The sequence below is a fragment of the Gobio gobio genome (genome assembly GCF_949357685.1).
Source record: "Gobio gobio genome assembly, chromosome: 4".
Lineage (NCBI taxonomy): Eukaryota > Metazoa > Chordata > Actinopteri > Cypriniformes > Gobionidae > Gobio > Gobio gobio.
This window is the reverse complement of record NC_137100.1, coordinates 25356146-25378507: the sequence shown is the minus strand read 5'-3', so window position 1 is coordinate 25378507 and position 22362 is coordinate 25356146. Positions and strand designations below refer to the sequence as shown.

The 22362-nt window shown below is 36.7% G+C and overlaps 2 protein-coding genes across 3 annotated transcripts in view; both read left to right on the top strand.

The window, feature by feature from the left end:
* Window positions 1–2427: 2427 nt before the first annotated feature.
* On the top strand, window positions 2428–17230 carry ubac1 (UBA domain containing 1). Of its 2 annotated transcripts, none has more exons than XM_079815806.1 (10): window positions 2428–2864; window positions 4043–4163; window positions 5870–5943; window positions 6057–6164; window positions 6266–6368; window positions 7092–7200; window positions 10139–10445; window positions 11225–11311; window positions 11450–11588; window positions 14675–17229. In XM_079815806.1, the coding sequence occupies exons 1-10, from the start codon at window positions 2727–2729 to the stop codon at window positions 14788–14790; spliced, it is 1302 nt and encodes a 433-aa protein (XP_079671932.1). In that variant the 5' UTR covers window positions 2428–2726; the 3' UTR covers window positions 14791–17229. The 2 variants fall into 2 exon arrangements, with proteins under 2 accessions (XP_079671932.1, XP_079671933.1); XM_079815807.1 differs by having other exon boundaries at window positions 2455–2864; window positions 6272–6368; window positions 14675–17230.
* A 2538-nt stretch (window positions 17231–19768) lies between these two features.
* msh3 (mutS homolog 3 (E. coli)) overlaps window positions 19769–22362 on the top strand; it is a 115292-nt gene continuing 112698 nt past the window's right edge. The window contains exons 1-3 of the mRNA XM_079814060.1: window positions 19769–20141; window positions 20295–20397; window positions 21999–22231. Of these exons, the coding sequence (XP_079670186.1) occupies window positions 19980–20141; window positions 20295–20397; window positions 21999–22231 (498 nt within the window). The 5' untranslated portion in view covers window positions 19769–19979. The remainder of the gene's footprint in view (window positions 20142–20294; window positions 20398–21998; window positions 22232–22362) is intronic.

Genomic DNA, 22362 nt, shown 5'->3' with positions numbered 1-22362 from the left:
TCATTATGCACATTTTATTCACTTTTAATTTGTAAATATATATATATATATATATATATATATATATATATATATATATATATATATATATATATATATATATATTTTATATATATATATATATATATATATATATATATATATATATATATATCCATGTATTACATTTTCGAAATACATGGATACAGACCAACTCTGATAACAGATCACTATAAAATGTAATTTTTGTAAAGCTGCTTTAAAACGACATGTATTGTGAAAAGCGCTTTACAAATAAATGTGAATTGAATTATTTTAAACCTTTAGAATAATCTTTACTGACTTTCCATAAAGGTATTTATTTATTTAATAGTTTGTGTTTATTAATGTAGGCTACAGCATTTTGGTTAACTTTGTTATGTAGTATTTGTTTTTGTTGTGTAGTACATGTTGACTTTATGGCTCAATATGTAACATTTTTGGATTAAAATATCCAAAGACCACTAGAACAGTAGCTATTTTGTTGACTTGTGTACTTATATTACCCCAAATGTTTCCAAGAATGTTTAAATCTGGAGAAATAAGCAACTTTCTGGAAACAACCATAGGCATCGCCTATCAATGACATCATACCCTCATTACCCTCGATTCACGGTTTTATTTTGTAGAAGCCATGGAAACACCAAAGACACTTTAATGTTTTATTAGACAATGGAACAACTGTTGTACAGTAATACAGCATTTTCTCCGTCATATGTTTTCAAATTAATTGCATGCCATTTAGCATCACAAGCCATCCAGCATTTATTAATATGATATTCTAATATCGATCTAGCTTACTGCAGTGTGCAACAAGTGTCTCATAGCAGCTGCGGAGCGAACACACAATGTAACATTATAGCATAATTTTCAACACACTCAAATGCAACTAATAATGTGATCAACAGCGCTGCGTTACTGCATGACCAGAAGAAGCGGAAGCAGACACTGTGGCATAATAAAAGCTTTGCTGCTGTTGAGCTGCATGTCACGCTCGTCTCTCAATAGTGATCGCTTCAGTGACCTCGTTCAGCTCCCAGCATTTGGCCCTGCTCTGCTTCATACTACAGTAACGTTAAAGGGGTACTACAGCACTGGGAAGATGAATGTGTATTTAAACTGGGTCATTTATGTAGTAGAAATGTGAAATTATTTTTGAATTTGGTGCCTTGTAGACTGAGAAAAGACAGAAAATGTATTTTTGTCTCATGTGGATGAAAGACAACAACTCCCAGAATGCACTTGCTTTGCTGCCCATTTGTGCCCAACGAGGCCACTCCCAAAGCCACGGCCGCTGGTTATATCACTTGCCCACCATGACACCGCCCCCACCGTTGTTTTGATTTTCATAGTAACAAAATAATTTTGTTCAGTTAGAGAACAGACACTACAATTAAAAACTGAAAGTATCTTTTCAATAAAGTGTGAGTGAGCCGAACGAAAGTCACGGCACAAACGCAGCAGGAGTCAGATTTAATTAATCACGAGAGCGGAGAGCTGAGGTAAGCGCGGCAGTCATTCCCGACGCGTGTCCAGTCTGTCGCATTTTCAGTTCATGCCTTAACTTTCATAGGAATTCATTGAAAAGTTGAAACATTTGCTTTGCTCCGCACTGTTCCGTTATGAATGCCATACGCATTTACATTCTGTGAGTGAGATCCCACCCCTGTGGGCGGGTTGAAAACATGCGGAACTAGCTCCTACTACTGGCTGTAGTCTCTAGCCTCTGGCCAAAAAATCCTCCAATGACGCAAAATGACGATATTTGCGTCATCAGAGGATTTTTTCCAGAAATAAAATGCATAATTCTCTCGTCTCAGGGGGACATGAGGGGGGAAAGTACGATAATTCGAATATACTACCAGGTTTCTACTGATACAAAGCTTAATGCTAATCGCTGAAGTAACCCTTTAATAATCCCATCCATGAACACGATTTCTGCCCGCGTCCCATCCCGATTCTTTTCAACCGGCTGTGAGGTGAAGACGACAACTCCCAAGATTCCGCGCTCAATCTTGGCGTCATCAAGCTATGCTGTTTTGAATAGGCGACCTCTAGCGGCAAAAAACTACATAGTGTGCCTTTAATGTAATTGTACTGTGCGAGTACGGAACTGTTTGTAAGCACGTTATAGAGAGGTAGATTGGATTAGCGAGAGAGAGTAAACATCTGGAAGCAGTTTGGCCGCAGAAAGTTTTTACAGAAAACTGTATTTTATCGGTATGTTTACTGAATCTACCGTGAAAAGAAAAGCCCTTTCTTTTTAACGGCAGAGCTGTGCTACACCGTTTGGTTTAGCCGCTCCACCCGAGTCTGCAAAACAGCACGACGCGTCTGCATGTATACGCATGTGTATACGTACTTCCACCAATCACATTCATCAACCTCACGCAGGCGCACTGCAGCGCCATACCGACCGCTGTCGCTCTCGCAATCGCATCGCAGGTGTCAACGGAGAGTCTCTGCTGCAGCTGCGAGTGAGGAAACCTGTCTGCCCCATCGGAAAATATTAGTCCTCCTAAGAGGGCGGCAGTACAGATCGGACGGTATGAAAATGTTCGACTGAGACCGTGAGCTCGTGTCTGTTGCCAGGGCAGATTTAAGCGTGGAAGAGGGCGGCTTTCCGGGCTGTAGACAGCGGCTCACGGAGCGTCTTCAGCGGGGAAAGCTGCGGTCCTGCTGACGACGCCGCCGCCGCTGCTGCTACAATGTTCGTGCAGGAGGAGAAGATCTTTGCAGGCAAAGTCCTGAAGGTCCACGTCTGTACTATGGAGGGCACCGAGTGGCTGGAGGAAGTCACGGAAGACACCACTATAGAGAAACTCAAGGAGAAATGCTTGAAGCATGTAGGTCTGCCATCAGTTAGCTGGCACTGTTAGCTAACCCGGGCAGGACAGGCCCGCTAAATTTTCAGAGTCATTGCCAAGTATTTTTAGTAACTTGCATACGAGTCGACGGTGCTATTTATAATTTAGCTAGTTGGCCCGTCACCTCCGTCTCTGTGGCTGCACTGTAACTACAACTGTCACACTGGTTGACTTACATTGTACAGTTGGCTGTAACTTGTTGACAACCTCTTTTTGTTCATTATATATCTGTCAAGTACTGTACACACATCTGTGCAGCTCAGTGCACATTGACAACCTTTCATATGATCTATGGTTTATGGTTTGAAGGTTGTGGATGTGTTTGTAAGCACTTTAGCAGGTGACATCACCACATAGTTTGAACTGTAAGTCAAGCCTGGTTCCAGCTTCGAGGTGTAGTTTGGGCTGAAAAGCACCATGGTATTGCTCTGTGCATAATGGTACGATAATACCAAGAGTTATGGACACATATCATGCCAATACCATGGTGTTCTTTGAAGTACTTTGGAGTATCATGTAAAAAGCAGGATACATTAATTATTCAGTACCAACCAAGGTGTATATCAGTGTACTATGGTAACAAAACAATTTACATTAACTATACCATGGTACCACAGTACTGGACCACCCTGTAACTACCATTCAAAAGTTTGGGGTTGGTAATATATTGAATGTTTTTGAAAGAAGTTTAGTATGCTCAACAAGGCTGCATTTATCCAGTAATATTTTGAAATAATGTTTTCTATTTTTAGTTAAGTAAGTTAAGTTTAGTTAGTAAAAATGTAATTTATTCCTGTGATGGGAAAGCATCATTACTCCAGTCTTCAGTGTCACGTGATCTTTCAGAAATCATTCTAAATTACTGATTTGCTGCTTAAGAAACATTTCTTAGCATCTTCAATGTTAAAAACAGTTTTGCTGTTTTGTCGAATTTCATTGTGAAATTTTTTTTTTCAGGATTCTTTGATGAATATACATTTTTTGTAACATCATAAATTATCAGTTTTGACCAATTTAATGCAACCTGGCTGAGTAAAAGTATTAATTTCTCTCTCTTTTTTTTTTAAAGAAAACTTTTGAATGGTGGTGTATATATTGTTTTGTTAGGACTAAACAGAAATGAATGTCCTTTAAATCTATGTTTTCGTCTCTTACAGTATGTCCACGGAAGTCTAGAGGATCCTAAAACTCTTACACATCACAAACTCATTCATGCTGCCACTGAGAGAATTCTCACCGAATCCAAAACAGTTGCTGAGGAAAATCTTAAAGATAAAGGTAATTACAGTGTACATAACACTCACAGTTTCTGCCAATCTCGTTAATCTTGAGTACCTTTAGAGTAGTATTGCATCCTTCATATCTCCAAAGAGGCTTTAGTTTGATCATATATATATATATATATATATATATTATATATGATCACACACACACACAATACATCATGGCATTATTCCTGGATAACTTTTATTATACGTTTGTGTTGTTTACATTTATATGCAATATGCACTTGCGCACTGATTGACAACAAAACACAGACATTTGATGCAGTTTCACTCACCGCCGGGAACAAACAAATACACTTGCTCCGGAAAAACAAACTGCATCCACTGTTTCCTTAACGCTGGGTTATTTGGGAAGCTGAACAAGGTTATTTTTCCCTCACAAGCAGAAACACTTCTTTAGTGACATTGTTGATTTTGTGGTCTAAAAACAAAATAACGTCACTGCAGATGGCCTCAGTCTGAACGAAGCGCATTGATGGGTGTGCTCTTGCTCTGGTTGATGTGCGCACGCGCTCATCCGGGAGAAGTGCCCATACAAAGAATTCCACCTTTTTTGATGTCATACAGGTCCATACAAAATTTTTTCCGAAACTTATTTGAATCCTGAAGGAGTGTATTTGGCACAGAAATACTCCGTCATACGTCCAACTTGTTTTAAAAAAAATTTTTCGCCATGTTTAGCATGAGAATCCAAATCTTTAACAGTGTAAAAAATTCTGAATGCATGAGATAGCATTAGACCAGACATTTCTGGTGCATATAGAAAGATTCTCAATTCTTGCCCCTCATTGTCCACAACAATATTCAAAGGCATCATAATTTTTCCACTTGCTTGTGATTACCAAATAAGGATTAAGGATAAGGACCTTTAAAAGTATGATTTATGTAAATTTATATTCCTTATAAAAAAGCATATAGAGTTTTATGTTTTAATAATGTACATGACTTTTCCTAGTCTGGAAAACATATATCCAGGTTTTTCAAGACAATGGGAATTCAAAATAAGAATTGATCTTAATGTTTTTTTGTTTCAGCTTAATTTAATGCTTTTTTTTGTCTTGTTTCAAATCATCTTGAGGCTGAAGCCCCGTTCACACCGCCAGCGATGATGTCGCTGCATGTCGCCAGCGCCAGAGATTCATGTCGCTAGTGGGCGTTCCCACTACGGGTTGCCTATAAACGTCATTAGCAGATCACCCTCGTCCTTCCATGCATCATTTTTTTTTAAATGTGTCTCTGTATGTACACAGAGACATATAGTAAAGAACAGGGAAATTGCTAACATCTAAAATCAACATCTCCTCCATCTTAACACGACACAGGAGTAGCAGTACAGCAGACAGATCACGTGTACTCCACTGACTTCACTCCTATAGGTTGTCGCTCGCGAAAATCGCTTCTCATTTGCATAAAGTTGAAATTTCTGAACTTTTGTCGCTTGTCTCGTGTCGCTTGACACGCCCACATTCTGTCGCCAACGGTCACTGTCGCTCGTGTCGCCGGAAGTCGCCAGCGCTCCATTGAAATGAATGGGATCGTGTCGCTTTGTCGCTGCGTGTCGCTGGCGGTGTGAACGGGGCTTGAGAACCACTGATCTAGAGTATAACTTAGTGTTTTACCTATGTTCTTTGTATTTAAAATTCTAACAGACACAACTAACAGACACAAACCCTTATTTTTTTATTGTTTGTTTTGTAGATTGCTTATTATTGATAAAGAAAAGACCTCCACTGGCTCCACCAAAAATGACTGACATATCTTCTGAAGAGAAGGTATCTGGTGACAGTTTTCATTTTTTGGGTGAACTATTCTTAATGCATACTATGCTTTTACACTTCTAATATTTGTGCTTTTGCAAAATGAAAGTTTTTGTGCTTGTTGACAGAAAAAGCAAGAGAACAAAGCGCCAGATAAGGATGCCATCCTCAAAGCCACAGCAAACCTGTCAACTCGTAACACTGACCGTACTGTAACTCAGCACAACATCAGAGATGTGTGTACTTGCAGTCTGTTCGCTTTCACCTTTTTGCATTGCACTGCTTATGTTTAGCATATATTGTTTGAAATGTTACGTCATTTTTTTGTTTTCGTCAGTTTCAGACAGAGCTGAGGAAGATTCTGGTCTCACTTATTGAGGTGGCTCAAAAGCTGCTGGCTCTGAATCCAGATGCTGTTGAGCTCTTCAAAAAGGCCAATGGTAAGCTATGGCTGTATGGATAGACACCTGAATGACTTAAATCAATGAATATATTTACTTATTAAATCAATCAATAAGGCTTGCTTTTCATGCGATCACCATGCTTTTTAGACATCTACCATGGTTATACTATTGCTGTGTCCTAATATGCCTACTTCTATGCTAAATAGTAGGCGAAAAGCAGTATGTGAGCCAAGTATTATGTCCCAATTCATAAATATACATATAAATAAGAAAAGTATTCAGAAAAGTAGGTAGGTGAATAGCACCTGGATTACCTACAACTTCTGGCAAAATTCTAAAGTACACATTCGATGAACGCTTTACTATCCCATGAGGCCACGGGAGAGGATTTGTGAATGGAAGTGAAATGATGCAACATAGGTCACATCACAATGACAACATGGCAGATTTAGTACATCTTAATTTTATTCATACTATATAGAACATACTTTTTTTTAATGGTTTTGAAGTAAGTTTCAAACCAACTGTAGTACCTACTATACAGTATGCAATTTCGGATGCAGCATGTGTTTTTTGGACATATTCCATACCATGGCGTTATTTAAAGTACACTAGAGTAACATTGCTGTACCATATACTGCCACAGTACTTTTTTTTCTTCTACTCGTTATTATTGTTTATTTCATAACTGCTCTGGTCACTGTGCAGGAGTCACTGTTATTTTTCTATTTTCTGAATATTCTTCCTATCTTCTGGCAGCTATGCTGGATGAGGACGATGAGGACCGTGTGGATGAAACAGCCCTGCAGCAGCTGACTGAGATGGGTTTTCCTGAGAGCCGTGCTGTGAAGGCTCTGCGCTTAAATCAGTGAGTGCTCTGTAGTTGTGAAATACGCTACCATTCAAAAGTTTGGGGTCCTGTTTTGTAAAGAAGTCTCTTATGCTCACCAAGGCTGCATTTATTTGATCAAATATACAGTTAAGCTGTAATATTTGCTGCATTCACGCCATGTCGTAAATACCGTTATCTTGAGATGACAACACGACACGTGATGTTCTATTCGGAGATGTTCATGTCCTCGGTCTGTAATTACGAGCTCTACGAGGACATGAACACTTTTACAAGTTGAAATCTGGTAATTATGGTAATTACAACATGGTGTGAACGCACCTATTACTACAATTTAACATAATTGTATTCTATTTTAATATATTTCAAAAGAAATGTATTCCTGTGATGGCAAAGTTAATTTTTCAGCATCATTACTCCAGTCTTCAGTCACATGATCCTTCAGAAATCATTCTAATATGCTGATTTGGTGCCCATGAAACATTTTGTATTATTATCAATGTAGAAAACAGTTGTGCTGCTTAATTTTTGTGGAAACTGATACATTTTCCCCCACTGGATTTTTCAGTATTTGAAATTGAAATAGAAATCTTTTGTAATATTATTGTAAGACCGCTTAATTCGTTCCAATGGCAATGCAACGATCTGCGGTTGAAAGTCGCTGCGCGTTCGGTGTTTTCAGCTGGGCAGAATGGATTTAATTATAATTTATCTTTAAAGGGTTAGTTCACCCAAAAATGAAAAGTTAACACTTTACAATAAGGTTTCATTAGTTAATATTAGTTAAAGTATTAACTAACATGAACTAACCATGAGCACTACATTTGTTACTGTATTTGTTAATCCTTGTTAATGTTAGTTCATAAAAATACAGCTGTTCATGGTTTGTTCATGTTAGTTCACAGTGCATTAATTAATGTTAACAAGATTTTAATAATGTATTAGTAAATGTTGAAATTAACATTAACAAAGATTAATAAATGATTTATTAAGTGCAGTTCATTATTAGTTCATGTTAACTAATGTAGTTAACTAATGTTAACTAATGAAACTTTATTGTAAAGTGTTACCAATGAAAATAATGTCATTTATTACTGACCCTCATGCCGTTCCACACCCGTAAGACCTCCGTTCATCTTCGGAACACAAATGAAGATATTTTTGTTGAAATCCGAAGGCTCAGTGAGGCCTGCATAGGGATCAATGTAATTTACGCTCTCAAGATCCATCAATGTACTAAAAACATATTTAAATCAGTCCATGTGAGTACAGTGGTATAATATTAATATTATAAAGCGACAAGAATATTTTTCTGCTGAAATCACGTGACTTTGGTGCTCTGAACCGCTGAATCAACTCGCTGATTCGTTTCCGCTCCGAAGCTTCATGAAGCAGTGTTTTGAAATCGGTTATCACTATATAAGTCGTTATTTATTTATTTTTGGCGGACAAAAAATATTCTCGTCGCTTTATAATATTAATATTGATCCACTGTACTCCCATGGACTGGTTTAAATATGTTTTTAGTACATTAATGGATCTTGAGAGTGTAAATTACGTTGATGCCTATGCAGGCCTCACTGAGCCTTCGGATTTCAACAAAAATATCTTCATTTGTGTTCCGAAGATGAACGGAGGTCTTACGGGTGTCGAACGGCTTGAGGGTGAGTAATAAATGACATTATTTTCATTTTTGGGTGAATTAACCCTTTAATCTGACTCCATTTTATCATAATCTCGAATTTAGGAAAGAATGCCAATTGGTTGTTTGGTCATTTATATTTAATAGTTAGTCACACATTTAATCATTCTGTTTTAACCTTTTGTTGCAATTATACCGTTCCGTACTGGATATAGTTAATAATTACAGAGTAATTCAGAAAGGATCAAAAATGTAACAATTTATTTACAGTCAGGTAATGTATAATGCCAATTACATAATCAATTCAAAGATAATCCATACATAATATCAAATACTTTATAGCAAAGAATAAGATATTGATACCTGACTTCTGAATATTAGTTACGGGCCAACCTCGTTACAGTATTGCGCCCCGAACCTTTTGTCACACTTCCTTATTTTGCTCAGACCAAGACAGAAACCTCTTTCAAATGGAAACATGACAACAAAGGGAATTTAAATTGAATCGATCTCCCATTTGCCTGGATTGAAAAAAGAGACCAAATGGCTCCAAAAGTCACGCACATCATAATATGCAAAATATCTCAAAGCTCTAAAAACTCTTATTACCTTCTTGTATACTTCTGTGGGGACGAGATTTTTGTACCAGTCGCACTGAGACATTTCAAACGATATCAAACACATATAATACTGTATAGTGAGAATTGACTTTAAATCCAATAGATTTTGGGTGGATTCTAAGTGATCTCTCAGCATGAAGCGGAGTAGGATGGGGGAAATTCAGGGGAAGGAAAATACATGTAAATTAGAGCCATTTTTAGTTGATTCACTCAGTGTGACATTGTCTCAGATGAGAGTGATAATTGTATGAGTGGATTCAGATGTTTATCTCTTTTATTTTCTCAGACAGTCTTTGTTCCTCACCCAGACAATCTGTCCTTGGTTTTTACAGTCTTTCATTATAAATCTTTAGTCTCTTTTGATCTGTGTAATTTGAATAAATGCTGAATAAAAGTATTAATTTCTTTTCTGAAACACTGCTTCCCTCAAACTTTTTAACTGTAGTGTATATTATTCATGGATAAATATGCATAGCATTTATAGCTGGCTGTATAAAGTCCAAGAACGCTGTTACATTGGTCAGTGAAACATAAGCAACAATTACTTGGTGCATCCATTAAGTGTCATTTAAATTATTATATGATGAACGTGTGATAAATTTTTTAAACATGATATTTAGAGTTTAGTGCTGAATAACAACATGTCCCAGCTCTCAGTGGATTAAATAAGAGTCACTAATCTTTCTTTCTGCAGCATGTCTGTGACCCAGGCTATGGAATGGCTGATTGAGCATGTAGATGACCCCATGGTTGACACGCCTCTGCCGGGACAGGACACCCCAGGCGCAGCGGCCGCTGCAGCTGCTGGCGCAGCGGCCGCTGCAGCTGCTGCCCCAGCCCCAGTACCTGCTCCAGTACCTGCCACAGGTCTTTCTGCCACAGTTTCAGGAGCCCGTCTCCGTCTATCGTCCCAGGCCAGCATAGATGAAGCCAAACAGGACGAACTGACAGAGATCTTTAAAAGGATCAGAAGAAAAAGAGAGTTCAGGCCTGACTCACGGGTTAGTGTCATGTGGGTGTCATGTGGGTGTCATGAGAAACAGGAGAAGAATAGTTCCGTTTTAAGCCCAAACATTACAAGTTTGCTGATGCACTGACATACTATGTTAACAGCCTCATTGCCCAGAGCATGGATATCAATTTGCATGAAATCGGATCCATTTTTTCAGTTTTGTCTCTATACCATAGAAATGACTTCAACACCAGCATGATGCCACAAGATGTTCTTTTACAACAATTGAGAGTAGCTGTCATTGTTAAAAGTAACAACTTGAAATTTTAGCTGTCTGTTATGATACTGAGTTTGAATGAATGAAATGTGAACACATTTCCAGAAGTCTTATTTTAATCAGGTTTTTAACCATATAAGAATAGACTTTTTTAAAGTTTTTTTTCTAGAGAAGTTTTTTGTAAATTTGTCATTTTAGTACTCCAACTTAATTTTTAGTTAGTTTCCAAGGCAACATTTCTCATTTTCGTTTACGTTTTTTTGTGTAATTTATTTTTATTTCAGCTTTATTTCAATTAATGAAAACAATTTTAATGGTTGAGGTTTAAGTTAACAATAACAACACTGATAAAACATTAAAACACTTTAGCAGTCACATAGCAATGCCTTGGCAATCACCCACAACACCCTAGCATAGTGGAAGTGTTTTTTTTTAACAGGCAAATGCTACTTCAGAATGTAAATGTCTAATTCAGGATCGTTGTAAAGCCTGCAGTAATTCACATAAAATAGCTGCTTCAATGTGTGCATTGTCTGTGTGTTTGTGAGCAGGCAGTGATTGCGCTGATGGAGATGGGATTCGATGAGAAGGAGGTGGTCGATGCCCTCCGCGTCAATAATAATCAACAGGATGCAGCTGTATGTAAACATTCAAAGGATCATATCAAATCAAAAATGTATATTGTGTTATTTCACCAGGCAGTTAAGATACTAATTTCTAACTTAAGATACTGATAAAGTAACTTCTTTCAAAGTTAAACCTCTATTCTTACACAGTGTGAATGGCTGCTAGGTGACAGAAAGCCCACCCCTGAGGATCTGGACAAGGGCATTGACACCAACAGTCCACTGTTTCAGGCCATCCTGGAGAACCCCGTCGTACAGCTTGGTCTCACAAATCCCAAGACTCTTCTAGGTAACTTATCTCCCTCTATACTAAGGATGCGCCCAAAGCCAAATACTATGTTCGGAATGGAAATTCCGCATTCTACGGTGATGGGAAAGAAATATGAAAAGGGAGTAAAAAATATATTTCAATGCTTTTGCGTTCTCTTGCAATTATATTGTTGGGTAATTATATTTAAAAATTTTCGGGTATCAGGGAGCAGCTATCAATATGCAGTAGGGTTGCACTATTAATCACAATTAACCCGGAATCACGCTTAAACTGATTTGGCCTAGTGCGATTATGAAATCGCTAAAGCTGCGATTTATTTTTTTATGTGATGCACGGCTCTGTGATCAGTAGTAAAAAGTACTGTGTGTTTGAGTCGCTTATAATGTGCATTTGAAAAAGCAACATGCGTCAAACATGAGAAGAATTTATGAACCTCACTTTATAACGAGAGTCGAGCATCCTTCTGTGAGATGATGTGGCTTCTTACACAGAATAAGGCACACAACATATTATTTCATTCATATTCTATACAGTGATAAAGGCTATGTCGATTAGCATTGAAGTATAAATATACTTTATTATCATGAAAATACCTGAGAAGGCTTGAAGAACTCGGATAAATCATATATTGTCGTAGTCATGTTTAATCAGTCAAAACGCTTCAATCTTCTGTTTATTCAGATATAGTCTCAGCCTCAGACGACACACCCACGGACTGTTGACTCTTGTGCGGTCTTTGGCCAACGAAAGCCGTCAGTCGGAATATTTGGCTACGCGAGACTAATTCAGATACAGCGATAGTATGATGCCCATAGGTATTTCCTGGAATGACATGCGTTATTGTACTTTTGCGGGCATATTTGTGTGAGTTTCTGGTTTCAGATGGAGCAGCATTTACTACTGATCACTAAACCCTAATTTGCAGAGTATTGAAATCGCTTTTGAATACATGCTCGCTTTTTACTTTCACTCGTGATCATGCGCACCCTGTGTATTGGGAGCTGTGGTACTGACCACACATGTAACAAAATAAGATATTTGTCAATGACACTCACGTTCTGTTGCGCACCAAGTCCTCTGACATCATCCTGTCTGTCATCTCTCCTTACTGAAATTATGAAATATTGTAATCAACGAATGCAGCTAGCCTAACCATGTCCCTTTAGGGGCACCGTAGAATGTGTAATTTTCCTTGCCTTTCTGAATTTGGATTTAGGCTTCAGGCACATCCCTACTCAATGCTCAAATCCTCTTTTTATTTTGAAATGTTTCAGTTATACTTTATTTTGATGGTTCGCTTTAAGCCTGGGACACTCCAAGCCAACTTCAAAGAACTACCGGCGATGAAAACCTAAAGTGTTGTTGCCTCTCTTTTGCTGCGTCTGGACCAAAAAGCTGCTTGAACAGTCGACTGCAAACTAGCACGTATGTTGTGCTCCTGCGTGTAAGGAATTAACTGTCTATATCAGCAGGTATCAATAGTCTATATTCTTCATTCAAAAGGAGAAATCAAAACAAGGATATACGCAGATATACGAAACATAAAAAAAGCAGTGCTTTCTTACCATTTTGAATATCAGTTATGCTGATAACTTTCTTCATTATAAGTGGATCATGTTGTTGTGAAAATATTCGCGTTTTGGAATGCTTGGGTAGGATAACGTAACATAAGATCACCCTTCTGTCTGTGCCGTCTTGACTGACTTGCTCCCACTACTGCAGGAACACTTGGATTGTGTTTAAATGGAACGCCCTAAACCCTTGATCACTTCTGGGTAAAGTTGCTGTTGTGACATCACAATCATGTTGCATTGTGGTCCATGGATCGGCCTGAAGTGTACTATACATATTGAGTAGATTCTCTCCCTTGGTCAAAATTGTGGGGTCTGTCCAAATACACTTCAAATAAAGTTAAACTCACTTCAAAATGGCGGCGGGGAGTCCTCCGAGGGGAAGTGCTTCGAGAAGTTTGTGAGTGCATGTCTAAAAGTGGAGTTAAATGCAGCCCTAGTAGCCGGGTGTACTTTTTACATTATATGATCACCCTCTTATTCATGCTTTTAAACTATTTAAGCGTGACAAGACAAAAGAGACTGCGCTGTCTGTAAATGTCCTTTCTATGTGATACACACACACAACGCACAGAAAGACTCAAGGCAGTATCATGTGCACAGACAGCGCACTAAAATCAAGTTCTCTTTTACGCTTGAACAAACACCACACAGGAATATGCCAAAAGGCCCGTTTTGTTGCGTATTCTCATAAGAGCAGTCTTAAATGAACTTAAAGAGAAAATGAGATGCGTGTGATAGACAGTGCGTCAGATCCGCGTCATGTTCGGCAGCGGCAGATCTTGAAGTGACAGCAGCCTAATAAACCAGTTGCTGTGATGTCTGTCATTAATGTCAATCAAAGAACAAAGGTAACAGAGAAATTGTAGCTTTAATAAGGATTAATCTATATTTAATTTATAATTTATGCAGTTAAGACTGGAAAGTGTTTGATAACTTTATTCAATTTCTGTATATGTCTAAGAGGTGGGAAGGCCACAGGTAAATATGACATTTATTATAATGGTTTATGTGAAGATAGTTTTATTTTATTCAAAAGTTGTTCTTTTTTTGAAGCCTAATAAATGTTGAAATTGATAGCTTTCAATTATACTGTAATGTTGAATGTCTATCATTTAATGTTTAAAAAAATCTATTTCATAGAGACATCAGTAGCTGCATTAGTATCGGTGATACTGGCCTTCATTCTTAAAATTATGCCATTAGAACAAATATTTAAAATATACTGTCTTTAAGTTGCTTCTACATTCATTTGGAGAGTAACTATGAAATTATTACAATATAAAAAATATTTTTAATCGCGATTTATTACAGAAAAAGATTGCGAATAATTAGTTCTTTTTTTTGTGTGTGTCAAATGGAGTGTAGCTTTAATGCGATTAAATACTTTTTGCTCAGAAGTCCAAGACCACTGTTGAATCATTCAGCAAACCATTTAGTGCACCTTTAAACTGTGTTTTCAGTTAGGTGCAGTACAGTCTGTGCCAGTTGTTGGTCGGATGTGGCTGAGACATGTTTTGCTTGGCTTTGCAGCGTTTGAGGACATGCTGGAGAACCCGTTGAACAGCACGCAGTGGATGAACGACCCTGAGACAGGTCCCGTCATGCTCCAGATCTCCAGAATCTTCCAGACACTCAACCGCACGTAAAGCACACCTCATCTCTGGAGCAGCCGGAACCACAGCATAGGGGAAAAGGTCAATCATTTATAAGAGAAGAGTGTGTGTGTGTGCGTGTGTGTGTATGTGGCATAACTATTGTTTTAAGTGAACAAGTCACAGAAGATGAATGTAAAAATACTATGACATTTCACACCATGTTATACAGAGGAAAATATCTATTTATAACTCTACACAACACTTGTACAAATACAATATAAGCAGCAACTTAATGATAAATTGCTAACTTCATTATTTAGTTGTTTTATGTTTTAATAAGATCTGTTTTAATTATATTAAGCATATGCTTTATTTTATATAATTTCTCTATATCAATCTCCAGAAACACTTTTGTATGTTTCTTGTGATCAAAGATCAAATTACAACTAAATTATTTGACGCTTCACATGGTACATTTGTCATAACTGAATGTTACTACAGGGAGATAAAAATGCGTATTCAGTTATATTTTATAATCGGTTTAAAAACCAAACCCTTTATGTATTAGATTATAAGTTCCTTCCAAAAATATAAACTGAACGTACGTTGGGAGGGAAAGCAAGCACCAGCAGTTTTTGGCAACTCTTCATTTGAAAAACATCTAGCTTTGTGGTTTCATTAACACTACAGACGTTTCTGTGATGTTGTGGATGAGACTCGATAGCAATTTGCAGTCTCTTACTGAAACAGATACGTAATAGATATTGAAATCTAACCGGATCCCTTTGTTCCTCTTATCTCGTTCATTCTTCTGATCTATAAACCATCTATTCAGGTGGAATCTGTCCGAGAGGACGCGAGTCAGTTCTGATTCTGTTGGTTTAGAACTAAGAAGGTATAAATGAGAACTGGATCATTAACTCAGTTTGTTCTCAGTAGCTCCTGCATCAGGGGTTTTCAAGTTGAAGTATTACTGCACCTTTTTATCCAATGTCATGATCAAGCGTCTGCCTCTGATCTCACTCATATCCCTGCACACGTTTAATGATAATGGAGGCTGGACAGACTTTAGTTTGTACTAACTCAAATAAAATGAGTTTTCTTTTATGAATTGGTTAAAACCACAGTGCATCAGTTTCTATAGTAAGTCGCTTGTGATTTAATGACAAGTATGAATTATATGTGCTTAGTGTGATCGCAGTTCTCTTATGTCACACTTTTAACAGTGCACTTACAATTTTTTTGCACAGGAAATTCAGACTGAATTCATAGTACACAACATTCTGATGTACTCTTTTATTTTAAGTCATCTTGAAATTCCCTGTCTTGGGTAAATTGGGAAAGAAATGGTTACGTTTTCAGTCAAAATCAAGATAAAAATGTTATTTAAATTGTTCTCCAATCCATTTTTTCTAACATTTTGATTTGTATCAGTTAAATATTTTACACAAATGCAGTCATACCAAACACCAATTTCAGATTCATAGATAATTGTGTGAATTAGAGGATGGATTTTTTTTGTTGGCCAAGCGTGGAGTGTCTTCATTCAATATTTGAATCGTGTTGGTGTGAAGTGTGTGCTCAGGGGTTTCTTAGCCATACCGGGCAAATATCTGCTATAGTAATGCCTACGTTATCAATACAAATAACAGTAGCTTAGTGGTTGCATTATCAGAGAACTCTATGGATATATCTGAAAACTTGCTATCCTTGTGTGATTTATTTATTTTGAGGCCAAATATAGTCAATCATGAAACCATCCCTAGAGAAATGACTGTATGTTTTAGAAAACCTCACCTATTAAAATGGTACACTATATTCACTTCACTGTCTGAGTGGCTTCAAATGTACTTTAAAGATTATGTTTAACACATTCAACATTTGAAATCAGAGCATCTCCATTTTTTTGGTCTTAAGAGAGGTAGCTTATATTGTTTTGGACTAGAGAGTAAAGGCTTCTATGCAATTCAATTTCTTTTGTTGCCTCGACAGAAAAACAACAGGTTTCAGTATCATGACGCATTTTGTAATATTTGATGTGCACTTTTCATATCATATCTTTTTTTTTATTATTTGAATCAAATTTTGGTTTCATCATCATGGGCAAGCTCTGTAAAGTAGAAAGTGATATGATTTCAGTATTTTAAAATGTTTGATGTTCATTCATTTACTGTTTAGAAATGCTTATATGGTTGAACAGTGTCATTTTGGAACCTGAATTGTCATTTTCTTAATATCAGTGTACTAAATACCTTCAAAAGTTTCTGATTTTTTTTTCTCCCTCATTTTAAAAAGATTATCAGGTTAATGAGGATATGATGGAATGTCTTGAAGGTCTGGTGCTCTTGTGTTACCGTTTTACTTTTGTGTCCTTGCTCCGTGTACAATTTCACATCGAGCCTCCACTGTCTGAGCTGAAATGTAACTTTTCTCAATCTAATTGTTGAAAAGTCTTTCATGACAAATAATAAAAAAAAGTTTTGAAATCCCTGCTTTTTCTAATTATTATTATTATCCTCTACATGTTGCGGTAAATTCCACATAGTTCAGATGTCTGAAAACAGTCAAATGTCTTCCTTTCCATGCATCAAAGCGTAATATCTCAACATCATTTATAGTCCCACATCTACAGTAAATGCTTGTTTAAGGGACCTCAGTAGGACCTCAGTTCACTCAGTGAGGCTTAGCGATACTACTTTCACCCCCGGTTTCACAGACAAGTCTTAAGCTAGTCCCAGACTAAACTGCATGTTTGAGCTGTTTTAACTGAAAGAAACTTGCACTGAAATATCTTAAAATATGTCAGTGCCATTGTTTTGTCTCAAGATGCATACTAGTAATGTTTTATTCTACGGCATGTTTATAAAAACTACTTAAATGTCCTAATTGAACTAAGGTCTAATCCTGGCTTAATCTTAGCTCTGTCTGTGAAACTGTCCCTTTACTGTTATTTTAGTGTTATTTATGTATTATTATAATATTTATTTAAATTTTGAATTATAGGCTATTTTAGATTTTCATTTTAATTGTATATTTTTAGCCATTTTGTTATGTGCTTTTATCATATGTATTAGTTTTAAAATATATATAATATAAATAAATAAATATATAAGAAAGAAAAACATACAGGTTTGAAACGACACGAGTGTGAGTAAATGTAAATAAACAGTATTTTCATTTTTTGAATGGGCCATTGAATCATTGGTTTACCCGATTGATTTATCTAGTGAACAACATCTAGTGGCAAGAGTCATGAAATGTTATATATATGTATATTTTTTTCTTCCACAAGAGGTCAGCAGAGACACCCAATGTAAGACTTTTTGAGTCGTTTTAACAAGTTTTTGGATGAAATGGAGAGTTATTTTGTATTTAAATGAAAGAATGTGAAGAATGTGTTATATAATTCAATTTACATAAAAATTATTGATAAAATCTAGTCATTTAGAGGTAAATAAAATAAAACAACAAAATGTCTCCAAACAAATAAATAATGATATGATAAAAGCTTTCCGGACAAAAAATTAATAAGTATAATTTTAGGGCTTCGGGTCATTCTGACCCATGAGGGAAGGGGATTTTACAGGTAAGGGAGGAGAGCATAAGAGATAAATCGTTTTAACCGCTTCATTTTTCCATAGGCTAACTAATTAATTAAATTAACGTGTTAAATCGTCAGCCCCAATTTCTATATAGCTTTAATTAAAGTTTTTCATCTAATATTTATATAATTTTATTTTAGCTTTAGGTAACACTTTATTTTACTGTCCTTGTTACATATACTTACCATTGTAATAACAATAAATTATGCATATTTACATGCAACTAACCCTCAAATGAAATAAAGTGTAACTGTAGTTTTATTACAGAAAATGAAAATGAAAAGTATTTTAATAGTTTTAGTGAACAAAATGCTGGGGAGATAAACCCCATTATACATTTAGCAGATGCATGATGGGTACAGTGAAATGTCACTCATGGCAGAGGTTTTTATGGGGTAGAGCCTAAGGGGGTCCGACCCTGGAATAGTTTAGAGATAAGTCAAACGGTGTACACCTCCCGCTGTCTACGTAGGACACAACATCATGAGAGACAGGTTCCATCCAGCAAACCGCTTGTTCCGTCTGCTACCATCAGGGCGGAGGTACAGGTCTCTTCAAGCCCGGACCACCAGAATGGCTAACAGCCTTTACCCCCAGGCAGTCAGACTGCTGAATGAACACTGTTCCCCTCTCCCCCCTCCACTAACTTAATCTATTTAGTATGCACACTATCCACCAATTGCAATACCTGAGAACTGGACTTTGCATCGCTGCAGTATACATATTCACACACACACTTTTTCTTCATACTCCCCACTCTCGGTCTACTGTATGTCAATTGCCCTGTTATGTTATGATGACGTGCTACTGTTGATCTCTTGCACCTTATGAAAATGCACTGTCGACTGATGTAATCTCGTTGTACTAACAATGACAATAAATTATATTATTATTATTATTAAAGATAAGCAGTGCTTTTTAAAATAAATAAATAGATTAGGTAAAAAAAAAACAAGATTAAATAAATTAAAATGTAGATGATGTTAATATTTATAATATCTTAATATGTTCCTTCCTTATAGTCACATTTATCAGATTAGAGCTGGTCGAAAACAGTTTAGCCTACATTTTGACGATGATAAACAAACTGAAACAGTTAAGATTTGCTATATAGTCTAGTAGTATATCACTTTACTTGATAGTGTATATATGTGGGTAAAGTTGGATATACTTATATATACAACTTTGTAGAGATTTAAGATAATGTAAACAAAAGTATTTACGATAATAGTTTGCAAAAGTTAATAACTATTTATGGTGTGTTTTGTCAATGTTGTTGTATAATAGCAAGCCACTTGGGGCAGTTATTTTACCATGGTTAATTCAATGTGTTTATTGATTTAAATCAGTAGGCCTATTTGTGATTACAAATCGTGGACTGCGCATATCTAACGCCGCTTTCCCCGCTGCACTACAGCAGCGAGTGCGCACATGCAGCGCATCTTTCACCCTCTGCAGTACAGCAGTCAGTTCGCGTGCGCGAGAATGGGACGTACATCACTCACGCGCCAACATGATCAGCTGTACTAGTCTCTTCTCTTAGAGAGAGACTATTTTTAATCATCAGAGTTGGGCCTGTTTTCAAACAGCAAAGTAAGTCTTGCAGGCCATGGTTTAATAATCAGATAATGCTGTAAAATGCATACAACTGCCAAACGCGTGCTTGCATCCAAATCCTCCAAAAAGTCCAGCACTCAGACAACTATCAGCAAATTCTTCACAAGTGCAAGCGATCAATCTCAACCAATTGACCGACCCGGGATTAACTGCCAAAACCGACGCCATGAAGGCAGAGGAAAGGTAAGAGCTTTATATTCAGCAGACAGCTTGTTTACTTTGTAAGGAATTATGCTGTCCCATTATAGAGCCATGTCAACAATACCAAGTTAATCGCATGCACGAAGCACTGTTTCAAAGCAGCACTGACTGAAATCTTAACCTGTTCTTATTTAGAAGAGGTTATCTGATGGAGGAATGTCCTCAGAGAAACGACCCAAACTCACTCACAATGTTGAAGAGGAGAAAGATGATGAGTGCACGGTGACCCCCAGCACATGTAAGGATATTCAGCATTCATGCCATCATTTTATGTTTATTGGACTTTTTGCTGTTGTCAGCTGATTTGTGTAACTGCATTACACATTTTCTTTTAAAGTAGCTTGTTTATGCTCATCTCATATGATGTAAGAATGTTTTCTGGCATTTAGATTAAGCAGGGCTCAACAACAGTTTTTGTGCTCTTCAGATTCGAAATGGATCTTTTCACTGACCCACCATTATTTTTTATATACTTATTGTTTTAGCCAATTTGTATATGTCTGAAAGTTTCACGTTCACGTCAGAAATAATAATAATACGTTTATTTTATATATATTTACATATATAACTTTTCTGCGAACTACAATATTATAACAAACGAAAGAAAGGTTCATGTTCTTTACAAAATAAAAACATTTAAATGTTGAATTATCACAGCTATAATAACTCAAAAGCTATGAATTTTCAAACACACTTGACTAAACAACGTTCAAAACATCAAAAACTATTTAATCTCTTGGTTTGTTTGGTATAAAAACACAATACATGATCAACATAAGATGTACTGACACTGCTTGTTTATGCTGATCTCATAACGTGTAAAAATGTCTTTTTCGGCAGAGCTTAAAGGTGTGCTATGTAAAAAAAATTCAGTAAAATATCCAAAAACCACTAGGCCAGTGTTATATATTTTTTTCAGTTGAGTACTTACAATATCCCAAATGTTTCCAACTATTTGTAAATTGTGAGAAATTGCTATTTTAAGCAAGGAACCGGGACGTGTGAGGGAGTCGCCTGTCGATTGCGTCATATCTGCGTTACCCTCGGTTTTATTTTGCACAGAGGAACGTCATAACATTTTCAACACACTCAGTATCTAATATGATAAACAGAGCTGTGTTACTTCATACTCATGACCGGAAAAGCGGAAGTGGCGCCGGCGACTGTGTCAAAATAAAAGTCCCGCTGCTCACGAGGCATGTGTTGCCTTCATCTTATTAATAATCGCATCAATGAACATGATTTCTGCTCGAGTCCTATCCCGATTCTGTTCCACCGGCTGTGAGGTGAAGACTTCCAAGATTCTGCGCTCAAACGCGGTGTCATCAAAATACGCCTTTGTTTTGAACAGGCGACCTCTAATTGACAGAAAAATTACATAGTGCACCTTTTAACAATACATTTTTTTGTGCTCTTTGTAATTGTTCTTAAGACTTTTTGTGTTATTTATATACTTATATATACTTTTTTTTAATTTAGCAATTTTTATGTCAGAAAGGTTCACGGTTTGTTGACAAGAAAAAGACGTTTTAAAATTGTAAATTCTACAGCTGTAATGTAACAATAAAAGCTATGAAATCAAAACCTGTTCTAATTTAGAAGAGGTTATTTGATGGAGGATTGTCCTCAGTGAAATCGACCCATACTTGATAGTGTATATATGCGTAAATATATGTTCACTAAACAACAATTTTAAAAACATCAGAAAACTAAATAAAATTAGGTTTGTAAGGCATAACACAACCACAGTACATGATAAACATAAGATGTACTGATAATGCGTCACTCTCAGTAATTCCTGCTGGCATATTAATTATCCTTCTCTCATATGTGCAACAGATAAGATGGTTTCCCCCAGAGCCAGTGTCAGCCATGCCACCCTGACAAGGCTTAAAGATTTCAGCTGCCCAGGGAACTCAGAGAGCAGAGTCTGTGATCAGGGTATAAAGATGGAGGTGGAGCCTTCAGGAAAAGCTGAGAGCTCGTCCATGCAGCAACACGATACAATCATGAAAAACAGCTCATCTGAGTTGGTGGAAGGGGTCAAAGAAGAGCCTATTAAGATTACACAGGTTTGATTTTATAAGCAATACTTGTATATTTCAGAGTTGCCCATTGAAAGAGTGTTCTTTGTCTTATCTTCTGTTATTGCAGATTATGCATTTCTAAACTACTTGATTTGTCTAAAAATGAAAATGCAAAA